Raw genomic sequence first — 15,934 nt, 5'->3', positions numbered from 1 at the left:
GCGGCCGGGGGAGGGCGCGAGCTGCGCTTAAAGGGCCCGCAGCGCGCACGCCGCGGTCCGAGGCGCGGGGTCGGGGTCGGGCGGCCGCCGGCCGGGGCTGCCCGGGGCCGCTCCGCACGGTGGCGGCGGGGCCGGGGGGCGGCGGCGGCATGGAGCAGGCGGCGCCCAAGAGGTAAGGGCCGGGGCCCCTTCCCCTCCCGGAAGCGAGCGTAGGCCTTTTGGGGCCGGGGCTGGTGGGGGGGAGTGGGCGTGTTTTTATTTTTAATTTTTAATTTTTTTGGCCCGGAGCCGTGCGCTCTGTAGGTGGCAGGGTCGGGGTGCCTGCGGGCTGGGGCTGCCCTCCCGCCCCGGGGAGAGGCCAGAGTCGAGCTCCGTGCCCGCAGCACCCTGCTTTCCCCGGGTATTTACACGCCTGGTCATCTTAATCCCTCTTATTTTTATTTATTTAGCCTCCAGCCTTTGCCTTTTGTCTCTGTGTAATGTTGTGAAACCTGCTTTAAACGTGACGGTCATCGCAGTGCACAAAACTCTTTTGCAAATGGGCGTACTTGAAGTGGAGCAGTACTCGCTGGGATGCACTTATCCTATGTGGGAAGTGCTTAAAGCGGAGCAGTACTTGCTGGGATTCATTTATCCTACATGGGAAGTGGCCGTGTGCTGTACAGATTGCAGTTACGCAGCTCTCATGTGCCCACCGTGTTGGAGCTGCAAGTGCTTTACTCCCACTTCCTGTTAATGTAACGAAAAATATAGGAACTGCCCGATGTAAACTTGGCCCAGAAGATAACAAATCATTTTTTTTCCTTTAAGCACGCTTGTTTGTGTTCAGAGCCCTTAGAATTCCTTAAAGCGACTTCCTGTGGGATGACAGGACTTGGGGAAAGTGCAGCTGTGAGCTTGTATTGGTCTTTCTCCAATAGTAAGTCCAGTGACAGTATCTACTACTGAAAAGTTTAATGAGGAACTGATTAGTAGCTATTATGCGGAGTTCCTTTACGTGCTCCCAAAGCCCAAGCTGAAGGTTGGCTGGCTGCTGCAGAAGCTGCACCAAATTCAGTGTCAGTTCTTACTTCTCCAAACTGAACGTGTGAGAAGGAGCACCCAGTACGGGCTTAGTTTGATTTGAGGGTTGGGGATGAGCTTTGTAGTGTTTGACTCTGCTTTGGGATGAAACCCCTCATCCTGGGTTTGACCCAACACGTTTGGGTGGATGGGTAGTACAGAAATTAACTGGAGAATCTTTAATACCGCGTAGAGGCGGCGAGGTGGGATTCTGATGACTGAATTCATTTCTGAAGTGGTACCGGCGTGGTTGACAAGATTTCCCACAAACGTGTTTTCTGCAATCTCTTTTATTTTTGGGGGAGTGCAGGGGTGCTTAGTTATGAGACTTAGAAGTGTAGGATTCAGCCACTTTTCTGTTTTAAGCTTATATGACTTTAGGGTATGAGGTGGAGGGAGAAAGGAGAGGCCTGCAGTGTGGTTCCACACTGGCAGTACTACGTGTCTCGAATAAAAGGAACGGGAGAGGCAGCAGTAAGCGTTTAGGAGAAATGGGAGTGTGTGAGAAGTAATCGGTATTACAGGCACTGGTGCAAAGCTTGGGCTCCGGTGATACCAAAGGACTGAGAATAAAACTTGAAGCTAGCATATCCTACAGTGTTGTGTGTGTGTGTGTTTTGTCTGCTTGTTTCTTTTTTTTTTGTTTTTGTTTTGAAGATCTAGGCATTGCTCTAACGTCATTACCTAGCTGTAAGTCTGGCTAGCCCGGTAGATGTTGGGGAGCTGTCTAAATCCGTAGTTTGAGTCAGGAGGAACTACAAAGCTGATGAGGGAACTCTTAATTTCGGGCAAGTTCTTATACTTTTCGTGTATTTTGATGTTTTATTTCTGGAAACTTAAATGTCATGAGACTGTAGCGGGTTTGTTTCTTTAGTGCGAGGGGAGGCTTTTTTTTAATGAGATATTAAAGTTTGTGGTCTGTGCATGTATATCTTCTTGATCTGTTTGTTTTTACAGTTTGCTTGCTGTTCCCAACAGTTCTTGTTCTGCTAGGCCACCCCCATCTGTGAGGGTAGGCATACAGGTTTCTTTTGTTCTCTTATTTTGCGGGCCGCGTTTTCGATGCCTGCCTGGGAAGCAGTGGTGACTTGGGATGGATAAATGTGTTTTCTGGCAGAAGAGATGCGATCAGGCTGCTTTACGTTGGTGCTCGCTGTCCACGGGAGCAGTTACTGCTTGGGCCCTGTTGCTGCAGCGGGCCTCACGTAAGACATTCATCCAGAGGTAGCAAGAATGGCACGTGAACACCGCAAAACTACAGAGACATCTTAAAATCTGTGTTCTCTTACAGGTGTAGGACTCTTATTTCCCAGTTCCATGTAAAGGAACGCACAAAAATTCTCCTGTGTAGAAGCTTGCAAATCTTAAAACAGCCCTTCAGAGAGCAGCAGTGATGGTGTCCGAGTGACAGGCCAGGCCGTTGCAGCTTTTAAAATGGGAATGGCATCAGAAGCTTTTAGTGTTTGTCTCTGTGCAACAGTAAGAAAAGACATCTGAGCAATTCTTTTCAGAATAATTGTTTACTTTTTAATAATTTAGAGTAGGTGTTCTGATTTCATAGTCAACTCTTGTCACAGTGATTGACACACAGCATTTTCTTGTATCTGAATTTCTGTTTCAGATGTGTTTTATTTATAGTTCCTCATTATATCAAGAGTGAATGTCATTTCTGTAGTCACTTACAAGTGATCGACAGTTGCAGAGTCTGCCTTTGAGTTGTTAGTGATTTGTCCCTGCTATTATGATTGCATTTTCCTGTTTAAATGAACCTGCTCACATATAAGGAAATAGATTGCATATGAGGGAAAGTAACCAGAACTGCCTGAAAAATGCATGGTGGTTAATGTTCATGTGAGTGGGTGTGTAGGTTCATATGGATGGCAACTCTCAAGTTCCTCCTGAAAAGTGGTAAGACACAGGTGTAAGTTTGCTTGGGTCTTATTGGTAGAAAACTAAATGGAAGTACGCAATATAATAACGTGAACTCTCTTAAACTTGCATCTGTTTGTGTCAACTGCGTAAAGCAGTGTAAATGTCTCAAGGTTTTCACGTGCCACTTCTATTTCTGATGAGTACAGTGACTTGTCTTGCTAGATTCTCTTTTAGTGCATCATTATAATTGATCCCAGCCATTCTTTTTAAATGTTTCAGTGTGCCAGTTCTTCTGCAAAATAAACCACACATTCATGTTTCATGGAGTGGTCTCCAGTTTTCCATAACTCATGACAGTAATTGTTGGAGCTGTATTCCTTAGTCCTGCTTTATTTATTTATTTTTGTTAGCTTTCTTTTTTCTTAATACCTACCTCTGTAATGCATCCCAAATTTATTTTGTAAAATTTGTACATTATGATCATAGGACACTAAACTGATTCTTCTTTGTAGGTTGGAGGTGGGCAGGGGAATCTCATGCTCTTTTAGGTCCCAATTCAGATTTTTATGGTCTTTATGCTGGGTTTGGTAGTCTTGGGTGCCTTTCACTGTTTCTGAAATTATTTTTTTCTGTTTATTTAGTTTTGTTGGCATACTTCAATGATGTGTAAGATTCCAGTCATACTAATAAGTATGGATGTTGTCTCCCATCGCCTGGATGAAAGTGAACTTCTTTGTTAGGGTGTATTTTCCTTCTTTAAGGAATTGGGTCTTATGCAGCAAGTCAAACCTGCTTGGCACAAGACAGTTGTCCCAGACATGTAGTTCAGTTGGTCCTCGTGCTTGCAGGAAGGCTTCTCCTTCTGGACAGCTTGAAATTGCCCACAGTCACTACCTGATGCTTGGGGCAACCTTTCTGGAGCAAACAGAAACAAAATGACTTTCTCCCTAGGGTTTATATAGTTAACTTCTACGCTTCTTCAGACTTTCTCACAGTTACATATATACATGGCAGTTGGATCCTGTGGCCAGCATTAAACTGTTTCGGAGTTGGCTGATAGCACTTATTTCTAATGTAGAGCACCTTCATGCTTAAGAAAAGGCAGTGATGCTTCTGAATGTTTGGCTTGGTGTCTTGTTTATTTGTGTACAGGAGGGGAGGCTGGCGGGATGGACAGGTGCTGGGGAATGGCTGCACGCGTGCACTGATTCTGAAGTCTTGGATGTGTTCCCCTGTCCCTACTTGCAGTTGCTTCTTTTTAAGAACAGTGATATTAACATTTGACGTTGATGGTAACATCCATGGTCCTTTCTTGTATTCTGCGTAGTGCTTTGCAGCCGTTATAGCATCCATCTTCCTCCCTGCCCCTCACTAAGTTTTCAGAAGTGCTTTCTCTATTGCAGCCCTTTCAGGCCATATCAAGTGCTGTTGTTTAATGACTTCTATTTCTACAAGGTTAACAGAATCCCCAGCTTTAAGCAGCCTGAGCCATGAGGATCTTTGTGCAGCTCAAGGAACTGCAGTGCTAATAGTGTCATCTGAACTCCGGACCTAGTGTCTGTACTCTTACTGTATCCTTGTAAAGCAGCGTGGAGTACTTGGAGCAGTGTGTTTGATAAAGTTCCTGAGGCCGGCATATCTTTCTTCCCTGAAAGAGGTTTAATGCTTAGCTGTGCTAGTGCTCAGTGTTGGTCTCATGACGTGTTTGTCAGAGTTGAATAATGGGAAAATAATTTTAATGGCAGTGTGCGTGGTTTTTTGTCTTTAGGCTGCCTCTTGAGTAGTCCAGGTCATTTCTTATTTGACAGGGATGCTTGGTTTTGTTCAGTTCTTGGCTGGTCGTGGTTGCTTCCCTCGATCTTCTCAAGCAGCCCCAACATCCTGGCATTAATGGTGCTGTTGAAACTCCTTTGGTATTAAGCATATTCCAAAGTTCTTAGCAAATCTGCTTCATGAAAGAGAAGATAAATCCAGAAGTGAGAACTCGAAGCACGTTTTGAAGAGGTGATAAGAACAGATTCCTGCCTCCCTTATTTTAGCAAGCATTGTTCTTTAGAGCAGGTGGAAGTGTCTCTTGTTATGCCTCGTGGGGAGAGCTCACTGGGTTTTCTTCCAGCTACTATCAAGTTCAGTCTCTGGACTGTGCTGCTGAGTATGTTTTTGTTATGCAGCCCTTCAGCTGAGTGACAGACTCAGCTAGTGGTCATGCTTGCTATTTTTTTTGAGGCACTACTGGCATTGCAAGCATTCTGTGAACGCTTTCTGCTGGTGGCAAGCAGGGAGTGACTGCAGTAACTTTCCTTTTGTGACTGCTGCCTTTAAGGATGCAGGCAACCTGTTCAGAGAGGGGCAGAAAAAAAATTGGAACAAAAGAATTAAAATAAATGACTTGTTTCTTTAATACCTGCATGCAAAGTCTTCCTCCCTCCATTTCTTGTTATGACTTACTCATTCGGTAACAAAATCTGTACTTTCCTGCAAGACTTTTTTAAGTTCCATCTTTCTGCTTTCTAGTTTCTAACGAGCAGAGAGAGGGCGAAAAAGAAAGCAGATTGTTGTGTGTTCCTGTGTTTGATTTGTAGGCTGCTCATGCGGACATTCTTGAGCTGCTCTCATCTGAGCTTTCAGCTGCTTTGTCTGTGTTCATGAGTTCTGATTTCCCTTTGCTCTAGAGATTTCTATTCTCCCTTAAACATACAGGTTTTCCAGGTTCCTGCCTGTTCAGTTTAGCCAACTGCATGGTCTTTGGAGCAGTTCATACGCTTTGCATTACTGATCACGGATGAATGTTACACTCAAATCACTGCTACATCTGTCACGTAGGTATTTGATATGTAAATGCACGTGTGTAAGCACTCCAGCACTGCTTGCTTTCCTTGTTTAGCACCAGTCCGTATGACCAGCCCACTTAGCCACTTTCTTTACATTTCTGTCTTTACTTAGATGGTTGGCAGTCGCAAGTCCCTTTTTGCTCAGGAATTGCTTTGTCAAGCACTTCACCTATTGATTTATTTGTTCTTTTAGTTCTGTGTATCACAAAAATATATTTTAATATGAAGGAGTTTCTTTTCAGTGCTGCTGTTCTAATGTTAGATCTGTCAATCTCTTCTGTCCGTGCCTTCTTCCCTTCCCCTGTTTCGTATTCATTTCCAGGAAAGTGTCACAGGATAACGTATTTTCCATAAGGTCTCAATGATCTGCAGTGCTTCAAAGCCTTCCCCTCGTGCCCCGTTTTCTCCTCTTGCATATGGAATACATCGGCTCTATCTAACACTACAGCACCAGCTATTATTCTTCAGCTCATCTCCTTTAATAGTACCCTTGGCTACCACATAGAGTTAAACTTGTGATTTCAGTCGTGTAGCAGAATTCCCTGTAGCTGTCAGGGTGAGGGATTTACACGTTGCAGCCACACGGCCTCGCAGCACCATGTGGGTGGTTATATTTTTCCCGCTCTGTGTTCGGAGTCAGCTTCATCAAAAGCTTGCAGCCAGGTTGCGTTCTCGGATCTGCGAGGCATCTGGGGAGAGACCAGGGCTGCTTGTAAGGGACAGAGGGTAAGCAGTGAGAGTGAGTTGAAGATGCTGGGAGAAATGAGTGACACAGGTTTGCAACTGCCAGAAAACTGGTGGAGAAAAAAAAAATCAGTGGTGTGTAATCAGATTTTGTTGCACCTGTCCCTGTGTATATTCCCCAAGAGGCAGGAAGGACTGCACCAACAACTCTTAGAGTACTTATCTCTTGGGAATGTAGTGTTTTGATACCGTTTGTGTGGCTGAGGTGCCACCCTATGCTCCTAGAGTCATCCCAACTCTGGGTTCTGCCTTTTAACCTGATGTAATTCATTGCCTTACCCCAGCCCTTCAGATGGGTGAAGGACTGGTTTATACTTTCTCAGATAATGGTGACGTAGGGTACTCTAGTCAGTAATGACCATGTGTTTGTATGATGCCTGCTTTTTGATGAAAGGTGTGCCTTAGTGTGTTCTCTGGCTGTTTCTGCTTTAGTGAAGGAAGTGGTTTAGACAGTGAATTTGTCCCACGCTGCTTTGAGTTGAGCAAATGCTAGTGAGAAAGTGATAATGACAAAAATTGGCATAACTTTCTCCAAGTTGTATGATGGTTGATAAAATTCTTACTGCGTTTTAATTAGACATCTTATTTTCATTGCACTATGTTTTTCTTCATAGTCCTTTTCTTCTGTCTGTGTACTTGTATGAAAAAAAGTTTGAGTTCTGTCTCTCTCCCCTGCAAAAAATAAACAAGAAACTTTGTCTTTCTTCTAGCAAACTGAAAAAGCTCAGTGAAGATAGTTTAACTAAGCAGCCTGAAGAAGTCTTTGATGTTTTGGAGAAACTTGGTGAAGGGTAAGTGCAGCTATTTATGAGGGGATGGGATCAGAGGGAGGCAGTATATAAAGCATGTGTTGGAATATTAAGTTACAGAGAGAGTGACTTTAAGTATCCTAAGGAATGCTTCTCTAGGCAACTTTTAATAATAAAGCAAATGCATACGTCAGTAAACTTCCATGCTTCCCCAAATCTATTTGTGTTTTTGACATCCCTCAATTATTGGGGTAGCAACGGTTTGCGTCTGCATGGAAATTAGATATGCTACATCTTGACAAAGATTCATTATTCAGAGTCACAACTTTGCTGAGGTCCTGATAGAACTGAAATTTTTGCAGCCTGACAAAAACCTCAAACTTCTACTTGAACATATGGCTTCTATGACTTTTTCTGCATGCTAGAAGTGAGAGGCAATTTATATTGTAAGAAGGATAACACTTTGATTCCCTCTTTTAGGTCTTATGGTAGCGTGTTTAAAGCAATACACAAAGAGTCTGGACAAGTTGTAGCAATTAAGCAGGTCCCTGTGGAGTCAGATCTTCAAGAAATAATTAAAGAAATCTCTATAATGCAACAATGTGACAGGTAGGTATAACAATTCTGCTTCGTTTCTAAGACTTTTGTGAAAATGTATTTGTACTTGTAATGTATTGGTAATATAGTTGAAATATAGGCAGCTGCAAACTTCCATATGGAAATTTAAAGCAGTTTGTGTTGGACGATCTGCATAAAGCAACCACTTTGAGGACCGACTCCTATCCTTACCTTGGATTGAAGGAAGTACCAACAGTGTACATCATAGAAACTGTTGAAAGAATAAGTACTTGCATCTGCTTACAATTCCCCATGCTTGCTTCACTGTTCTTGCATTAGCAAGCCCAAAAGGTTAATATTTCCTGTCTATGCTCTTAGGCAATGTGAATTCTGAATTACCCATTTCAGAAGATCAATCAAAATGTTTCTAGCACAAGGTTAATGGCTAGCTGTTAACTTTCAAAACAGTATTCCATTGTTAGTCTTTTTCATGCAGGAACGTACCTTTTGAAAAGTGAGCAATCTTCAAGTAGTTCTGAAGGACTGTTACCTTACACTGGCTCATAAGTAATAAATCTTAGGATTTTTAGTATTGTAGGAATGGAAGCCTAAAGAGAGAGTGTCTTGAAAGATGCAGAAATTATTTCTTGTTTCTTCTCTCTCTCTGAAGTAGGATTTTTTTCCCCTAATTTTTTGGAATAATCTGACTGAGAGGTTATAAACACAACCTTAAGATGAGTATTTAGTCTGATCAGTGGTACGAGAGTATTGTTTGCAACTCAAAGCCTAATTCAAGTTGGGAGAAACTTTGTTTAAAATATTGATTGTTGTAGTTATTATCTTGGTGAATTGTATTACAGCAAGAGGTCTGTTATTTCTCGGTTGTGTTTATGCTTTTGTGCTGTGGTGATGTTGAAGTTGTCTTTAAATGAAAAATTTGTCCTTGTTTGACAGTAGCCCATGAGAATGAGCTGTTCTTCAGACTTCTTTAGCACCTCTGCCTGCAAGCCCTGATCCAAGCACTTGGTATCTGTAGCCTATATACACGCACAACCTTAATCCATTCCCTTCTGGTCTTGACTGCTTTGAACTGCAAGAAGTTTGTTAGATCTGTGGGCAAGGGAAGTGGGAGGAAAAGGAAAGATTAACATTTTTTTCCCCACTTTCATGTGTAAAACGGTTATTTCGGGTGATATTAAGAGGGTTTGGGACCCTTGAGTATTGTTTGAGGTGCCTCTTAATCCTTTTTGTCCCTGTGAGACTTCATCTGTTTGGTCAGTTGAAACTCTGTAACAGGCATGTACTAAAGAAGAAAGTGATCTTGTTTGTCTGCTTTACGATGGAACTAGACAAGATTCCCAGAGTAGATCCTCAGATTTTCCTGTACACTGAAAAGAGAAACTCAAATATATTTACTTGGATTGTTCTCATTGCTGTGCTCCTAATTCCATCTTCCAACTGCTTCATTTTTTTCTTATTATTTAAAGGAAGGTATTGAATAGGTTGAAAAATAGCACCTCGTGAATTCTCCGAAGTAGCTGTCCTGTGGGGGTCAGTGGTAGGATAGCAGCTGTTAGGCTCTGCACAGGCTTGTGCCTTGTGAGCTGATTGGAAGCAGTGGTCATTAGTTTGAGATCAGTATTGAAATACAGTCTTAAAACAAGTGTCTGTGAAATACAGCATACGCTGACAAAAAAAAAAAAGCGGTGATACTTGATGATCTTTTCAAATTTTCAGCTTTCTTTTTGTACTATGTTTCTTGTGCCAGTTTCATTCTTGTTCCTAGGTGAGTCTACTCATCTCTCACTCGTGTCCCCTGTCTAGCCCCTTACTTCTCTGCTTTTCCTCTTTGTTCCCTGCTTCTCCTTGAGCAATGTAGAACATTTTATTAGTAGTAGGACATGTACTATTGTATAATTCTTGAATTTAGGAATAAGGGTTTAGAATTACAGAACACAAGCTCTTCGTGCAGTGGACGAGATGCAGCTATTCTCTGTTTGAAAAGGAAGGTTGGGTTGCAGCTCTGCACCATGCGGTTGCTTCTGTGTCCTGTTCCTCAGTGCAGAGAGAGTGCTGCATAGCCCTGGTGGGAGGGAGGGGTCGCACACAAAACCAAGTCTTAGGGCTCACTTTTTCATGTAGGATGATTCCACAGATGTTACAGGAAAGCACTGTTGTTGCAGCATCTCAAATAAAATGCCCAAATCCTAATGCTGTTTCTTTCTCCCCCATGCCTGCTTCTAGAACTGGTACACTGATTGTTCTGTATCTCTTCTAGGGGAAAAAATGCATATTCTAAGACAAGCAGTTAATATGGAAAAGACTGTCCCATGTAGCTAAACAGGACAAAGCCTTAAGTAAATGTGAGCGATGTTTTGAGGTTGCATAGCACTTGATATCTTGCCTTGATTTGTATGAATACACAATTAATGCTGGGAATACCAGCATAGTGAAAGTCTGACAAGAGATGGTCACAAAAATCAGTGGGTTTTCTTTAGAAATAATAGTACTTTTCCTCACATCAGGAGTTTCACAGGGGCAAGATCAGCATGTAGTACTTGTGTTTTTAGAAATAACGAGCAGGAGGGAATGGGCCCACCTTGTCTCTTGTAAAGGCAAGTTCCTATAGTATTAACAGTTGCTCTTTAATGAAGTAGTTTGCTTTTGGTTTTGACCAATGTATACAAAGAGAGCATTAAGTTGCAGGAGTCAAACAAATCTTTTTCTAATAGTGCTTTTCTGATAACAACAAGTTGCTGTCAGACATGCCCATCCAAAAAAAATAATTCCATGATAGAAAAAAAACGTTTAGTTCTACGTGATGATGTGGGTGTTCTGAACAGAAGCCGCTGAGGTCTCAGTATCTTATTTGCTGTCTTTGTAGGAGACTGGTGGCAATCTAACTGTAACCTCCTTTGCTTAAGTTCCTGGGAAAAATCCTTCAACTTTTTATTTCAGTAAATACACCATCTAATCACTTTTGTGGAGGAAGATCCTTGTTACATCTTTACCACATGCTTTTGCCTTTCCTTTGCATGTGCCTCAGAGGCAGCATGCCTCGTGACAAACTGGTGAGCATGAAATGAATGTGTTGTGTGAGGATATAGTACTGTCAGAAACTTGAGATGCTTCAATATGAAAATGCTTTTGCAGATCCATAAGTCCTGTTCAAACCAACACTAGATTCTGTTTCCATTAAGTAGTCTAGATCTGCACTTAGTTAAGTTTATGCCTGAAAAAACACAAACATTTGGGAGTCTCCATGTTGTTTTTTTTTTTTGCTCAGTACTAAGAGAAGAAAACGAGATGACTTTCTTTTTTTAAGACAGTAGTGAAAGAAGGAAAACATTCAGTAACTTTTTGAAAAGAGTTAAAAAAAAAAAAAAGTTAGGCCTTAGAGTAGGAGAGAACCAAGCTTTGTATCAGAAGACTAATGTTTGGGAAAACTGTGTCTCTATATGAAGATCACTGGAAGCTTGTGATATGTACAGTGTCTTTTATCATTTTCTTAATCAGCCGAACCTTACTGTTTCAGCAAAGCATTGGTTATGCTAACTACAGTTTTAAAATGTATTTGGTTAAATTTGCTCTTTGGTTGTGTTAGTGTCTGTCAAACTGTTTTGTTTTTTTTAACACCACTTGTACTGATTTCTACCCCCCCCCCCCCCCCCCCCCCAAGAGTTCATCTATTTATTTAATTCTTTTTCTCCCCATCCAGTCCCTATGTTGTCAAGTACTATGGCAGCTATTTTAAGAACACTGATCTGTGGATTGTTATGGAATACTGTGGAGCTGGCTCTGTTTCGGACATAATTAGACTTCGTAACAAAACGGTGAGTTTTCTTCCAGAAATGTATATAGCATGTATTTAAAATAAACCGTGAATTAAGACTAGAAGCTGTCAGAGTTACAAGATGAGACCTTGGATGGTGTGATGGGACTTACTTTTGCGTTGGTTGTGCAGTTGCTCTGTATTGTTGTTAAGTATTTATCCATTCTTTGCTGATGTAATCATGAGAATTGGAACATGCATCTTCAAATGGAAAGGTCCTGTAAGTGTCTTAAAAATTACTACTTCATGAAATGCAGAATTGTGTGGCTTCTTCCACCTGATGGCCTATTAGCAGGCTGTTTAGTATATGCATGACTCGAAAGCAGGCACCAAGTTGTCTTGCTTCCACTCAGTAATTAAGGAGCGTGTAAAGTAATTGGTATTATTCAAGGGCTGAGAAGGGAAAGGGATGCCAATTAGGGAATGTGAGAGGGAACTAAAAGGGAGACTTGTAGGGAGGAGTTGCAGAGTGGTGATACTAGCAGTAACGTAGGGGAAGATGAAAACCTGTAGGAAACAGGCTTTGTTATTTTCTTCACAGAAACTGCTTAAGTGAAGATTTTATTGTAGATATCCAACAATCTTTCGATCCTTTGAGGACACTGTCTCCAGTGGTGGCCTGTAATATAAGATAAACATTTGACTAACAAGTACTATGAGATGGTACTCCACTTGCTAGCTTTCTGCGCTTTGTCATGGTACTCTGAAATACTAGTACCGCATGTGAGTGAGGAGAGGAAAAAGAGGCTTAAAAAAAAAGTAAGGGAAGGTGGGGTTAGACTTATTAAGAAGTAGAATGATATCCACTGTAGGGGGAACCCCTATGGAAAAGGTCGCAGGGTGCTGTGATGTTAAACTGATGACTGGAGAAAAGCCAAATGTGACATCAGATTGCATGGGTCAAGTTCCTGCATCCTTTGGAATTTGTCCTTACAGTTTTATATTATACGAGGGTTAGGAGAATCGCAGAATGGCTGAGTTTGGCAGGGACCTCTGGAGATTTTGTCCAACCCCCCTGCTCAAGTAGGGCCCAGCTTTTGAATATCTCCAGGGCTGGAGATTCCATAGTCTCTCTGGGCAGCCTGTGCCAGTGCTTGGTCACCCGCGCAGCACAGAAGTGCTCCTGGTGCTCAGGGGGAGCCTCCTGGGGGCCAGTTTGTGTCCAGGGCCTTCTGCCCAGGCACTGGGGCACCACTGAACACAGCCTGGCTCTGTCCCCTCTGCACCCTCCCTTCAGGTATTTATACATGTTGACGACATCTCCTCTGAGCCTCTTCTTTAGGTTGAAGAGTCCCAGCAGCCTTTCAGCCTTTATAGGAGAGATGCTTTGGTCCCTTGATCATCTTGCTGGCCACCTGCTGGACTCTTTCCAGTATGTCCAGGCCTCTCTTTTGCTGGAGAGCCCAGAACTGGACACAGTGTTCCAGGTGTAGCCTCACCACTACTGAGCAGAGGGGAAGGATCACCTCCCTTTACCTGCTGGTGATGCCTTGCAGCCAAGAACATCGTTAGAAGGCTTAGCAGCAAAGGCACATCACTGACTCATGGTCAACTTGGTGCCCACCAGGACCCCTGGGTCTGTTTCTGCAGAGCTGCTTCCCAGCTGGGAGGCCCCCAGCCTGTGCTGATGCCTGGGATTGTTCCTGCCCAGGTGCAGGACTTTGCACTTCTCCCTTTTGAATGTGATGAAGTTCATGTCAGCCCATTTCTCCAGCCTGCCTGGGTCCCTCTGGGTGGCAGCACGGCCCTCGGGTGTATCAGCCATTCCTCCCAGCTTTGTGTCCTCTGCAGACTTGCTGACTGTGCTCTACCCCATCATCCAGATCATAACAAAGATTAATTGCAGGAAGATTGCAGAAGATTGATGTGATTAAATAGCATAAATTCTATTCTAAGAAATAAAATCAATAAGTAGGTGGATACATGTAATGAGGGAAGAGTCAGCATACCTTTTGTAAAAGCAAGCCATGCTGTGCATGGCTAGCAGAATTTTGTAAAGGAGTTATTGGGCATGTGAATAATGCTGGCCGGTGTGGATGTGCTTGGTATCAAAAGGGTTTTGGACAGACTTCCACACCAGAGGCTCTTCAATAAATACACCTGTAGTGGAGTAGATAGAAAGTTCTGTCACTGGTGGATAACCCTTTTAAAGATAGAAAGGAGGGAGCAGGGAAGCAGTCATTGTGGGAAATCAACATGAGTCTATCCTCTTTGGGAAAGAGGGTAGAAATACTGATGAGATACTGTTTTTACTACTAGAAACACACTGAAAGACTTGAGAGGCTATGTGAAACTGAGCGTGTGACTGAGAAAGTAAGTTTAAGTAAATGTGAAGACATGCATTTGGCTTGGTGGTGGCAAAATCTCTTTTATACAGGTTCAAGAGCGCTTCAGCTTAATATTAAGAAGTAATTACATAAGTAAAGGAGTTGCCAAAGAGGAAAATAGTGTCAAGGACATCACAGAAAAGAATATTGACAGGAATGATCAGAAGTAAGGAATTCTTCTCAATAAGGATGTACTGAATATATTAGGATACTTGTGTGGAACACAGGTAGCAGAGGGGGAGACAAAGTGGAAGGTTTAGAAAAGCATGAGTGGCATGAAGTCAGTAAGATATGCTTTTGTGCTTTTTTTTTTTTAAAGTTATCACTTGTATTAGATTGAAAGCAAAACTGTTTTCTACCCTTGTGGAAATTCTTCTCCATGTATCTGCTGTATAGTTACAGAAGATCCTATAGATTTTAAGTTTGTTTTCAGAAGGAATTGAACCAGACCAAGAAAAAATAACTGCTGCTGAACGCAAATATTCAATATCTGGAGCAGGACATACAGTATTCTATAGATCGCTTATGAGAAGGTGAAGCAGGGAGCTATGACTGTTTGCTTGATGTGTTCTTATGTTCTTCCCTAGTTGCCTGCTATAGGCCGCTGATGAAGGTAGACTACCAGGCTACATAGAACTGTTATTCTACCATTGAATAGGAGCTGTTGTGGTGTGTATAATAATAAAAAAGCCAAGCAAAATCCTCTATTTTTCACTTTGTGTGCCTATATCTCACAAATTTTGGAAGAGTTAGTCAGGGGCTTTGGATTTGTTTGAATTCTTCTGCTCTAGCCCCCAAAATGTTTCATAATTTTAACATCTCCCTGCATCATATGATGCTGAGATTCTGCAAGTTGAATGTTACTGGGTATTTAATTTGTAGATACTGGTGAGGGTTGCCATTCAGTCTCCTTTGTTTTATTGTTAAATATGGAAGCTATTCAGTGTTCTGTCTGCATGAGACAGTTCAGACTGACAATTGTTATTGTGTCTATGCACTGGATTTAAAACCCCAAAATGAGCTTGAATTTGCATATGTCTTTACAACTCTCTTGTATGGTAAGCTTGTGGAAAATATTATTCGGTCACAAGAACAGACAATGTGATGTGGTTCCAAGTCTTCCCTGGCAAGCATGCGTGGTGGTGGTCTGCATTGGACACTTTATAAAAAAAGAACTTGTAAAGCAAGAACAAGAATTTGACTTTTGCAATTGGTATATTTTTTTAAAAGTATCTATTTTTCTACAGATTAAACTTAAAAATGAAAAAAGGTTGCTTCCTGTGGTGTCTAGTTAGTGAAACAGAAATAATTGCTCTAATTTGCTTAAATTACCTTATTTTAAGAATGTGCTCTTTTGAAATTAGTCTTCTCTTTTCAATTCCATTTGTATTCCCTGGATATAATTCTAGGCTGTCTGAAAGAGCTCTGAATAGTTTAATAAAGCTCTGTACAGTTTAATTACTAGTCTACTAAAATTAACTGTTGATATTGAAACTCTACATGAAAAAGTTAACCTTAGTAACCTGAAGTTGGTGCACGTTCCCTTAGTTGTTGCTATAATTTATAAAAATGAAATGAATTTTTTAATGATGACTGAGAAACAAAGGAGAACTTTTTGTGAAACACTGATCTGATTACCTGGACTATTCTGCGAAGGAAAGCTTGTGACTTAGTTGAATGAGGCTGGTTGAAGTATTTCAGCTTTCTATTGCTCACCTCTATTTATGTTTTTTTTTTTTAATGGAAAGTAGTGGTTTTACTGTACTTCTATTTTTTCTCAAGTAAGTAGAAGTGTCTTCACTTGGAAGTGAGGAGGGAATTGATTCTTACTTTGTCAGAATGTGTACTGAATAGCCCCAACACCAAGAGTTGTTGGTTGTTTAATTTTCTTGAGTTGTCAAATGAAGATTGTGGCTGGGCCAAAAAAGTTTTCCCATTTCTCCTTGTCTAAGGGAAAAG

At 41.8% G+C, this 15,934-nt stretch overlaps 1 protein-coding gene across 1 annotated transcript in view; it reads left to right on the top strand.

Moving 5' to 3' along the window:
• Positions 1-11: 11 nt before the first annotated feature.
• STK3 (serine/threonine kinase 3) overlaps positions 12-15,934 on the top strand; it is a 141,317-nt gene continuing 125,394 nt past the window's right edge. Inside the window, exons 1-4 of the mRNA XM_080583193.1 lie at positions 12-172; positions 7,220-7,300; positions 7,739-7,867; positions 11,535-11,649. Of these exons, the coding sequence (XP_080439319.1) occupies positions 150-172; positions 7,220-7,300; positions 7,739-7,867; positions 11,535-11,649 (348 nt within the window). The 5' untranslated portion in view covers positions 12-149. The remainder of the gene's footprint in view (positions 173-7,219; positions 7,301-7,738; positions 7,868-11,534; positions 11,650-15,934) is intronic.

Source organism: Anser brachyrhynchus (assembly GCF_964034855.1).
Source record: "Anser brachyrhynchus genome assembly, chromosome: 2".
Lineage (NCBI taxonomy): Eukaryota > Metazoa > Chordata > Aves > Anseriformes > Anatidae > Anser > Anser brachyrhynchus.
This window is presented reverse-complemented; position numbering and strand designations above follow the sequence as displayed.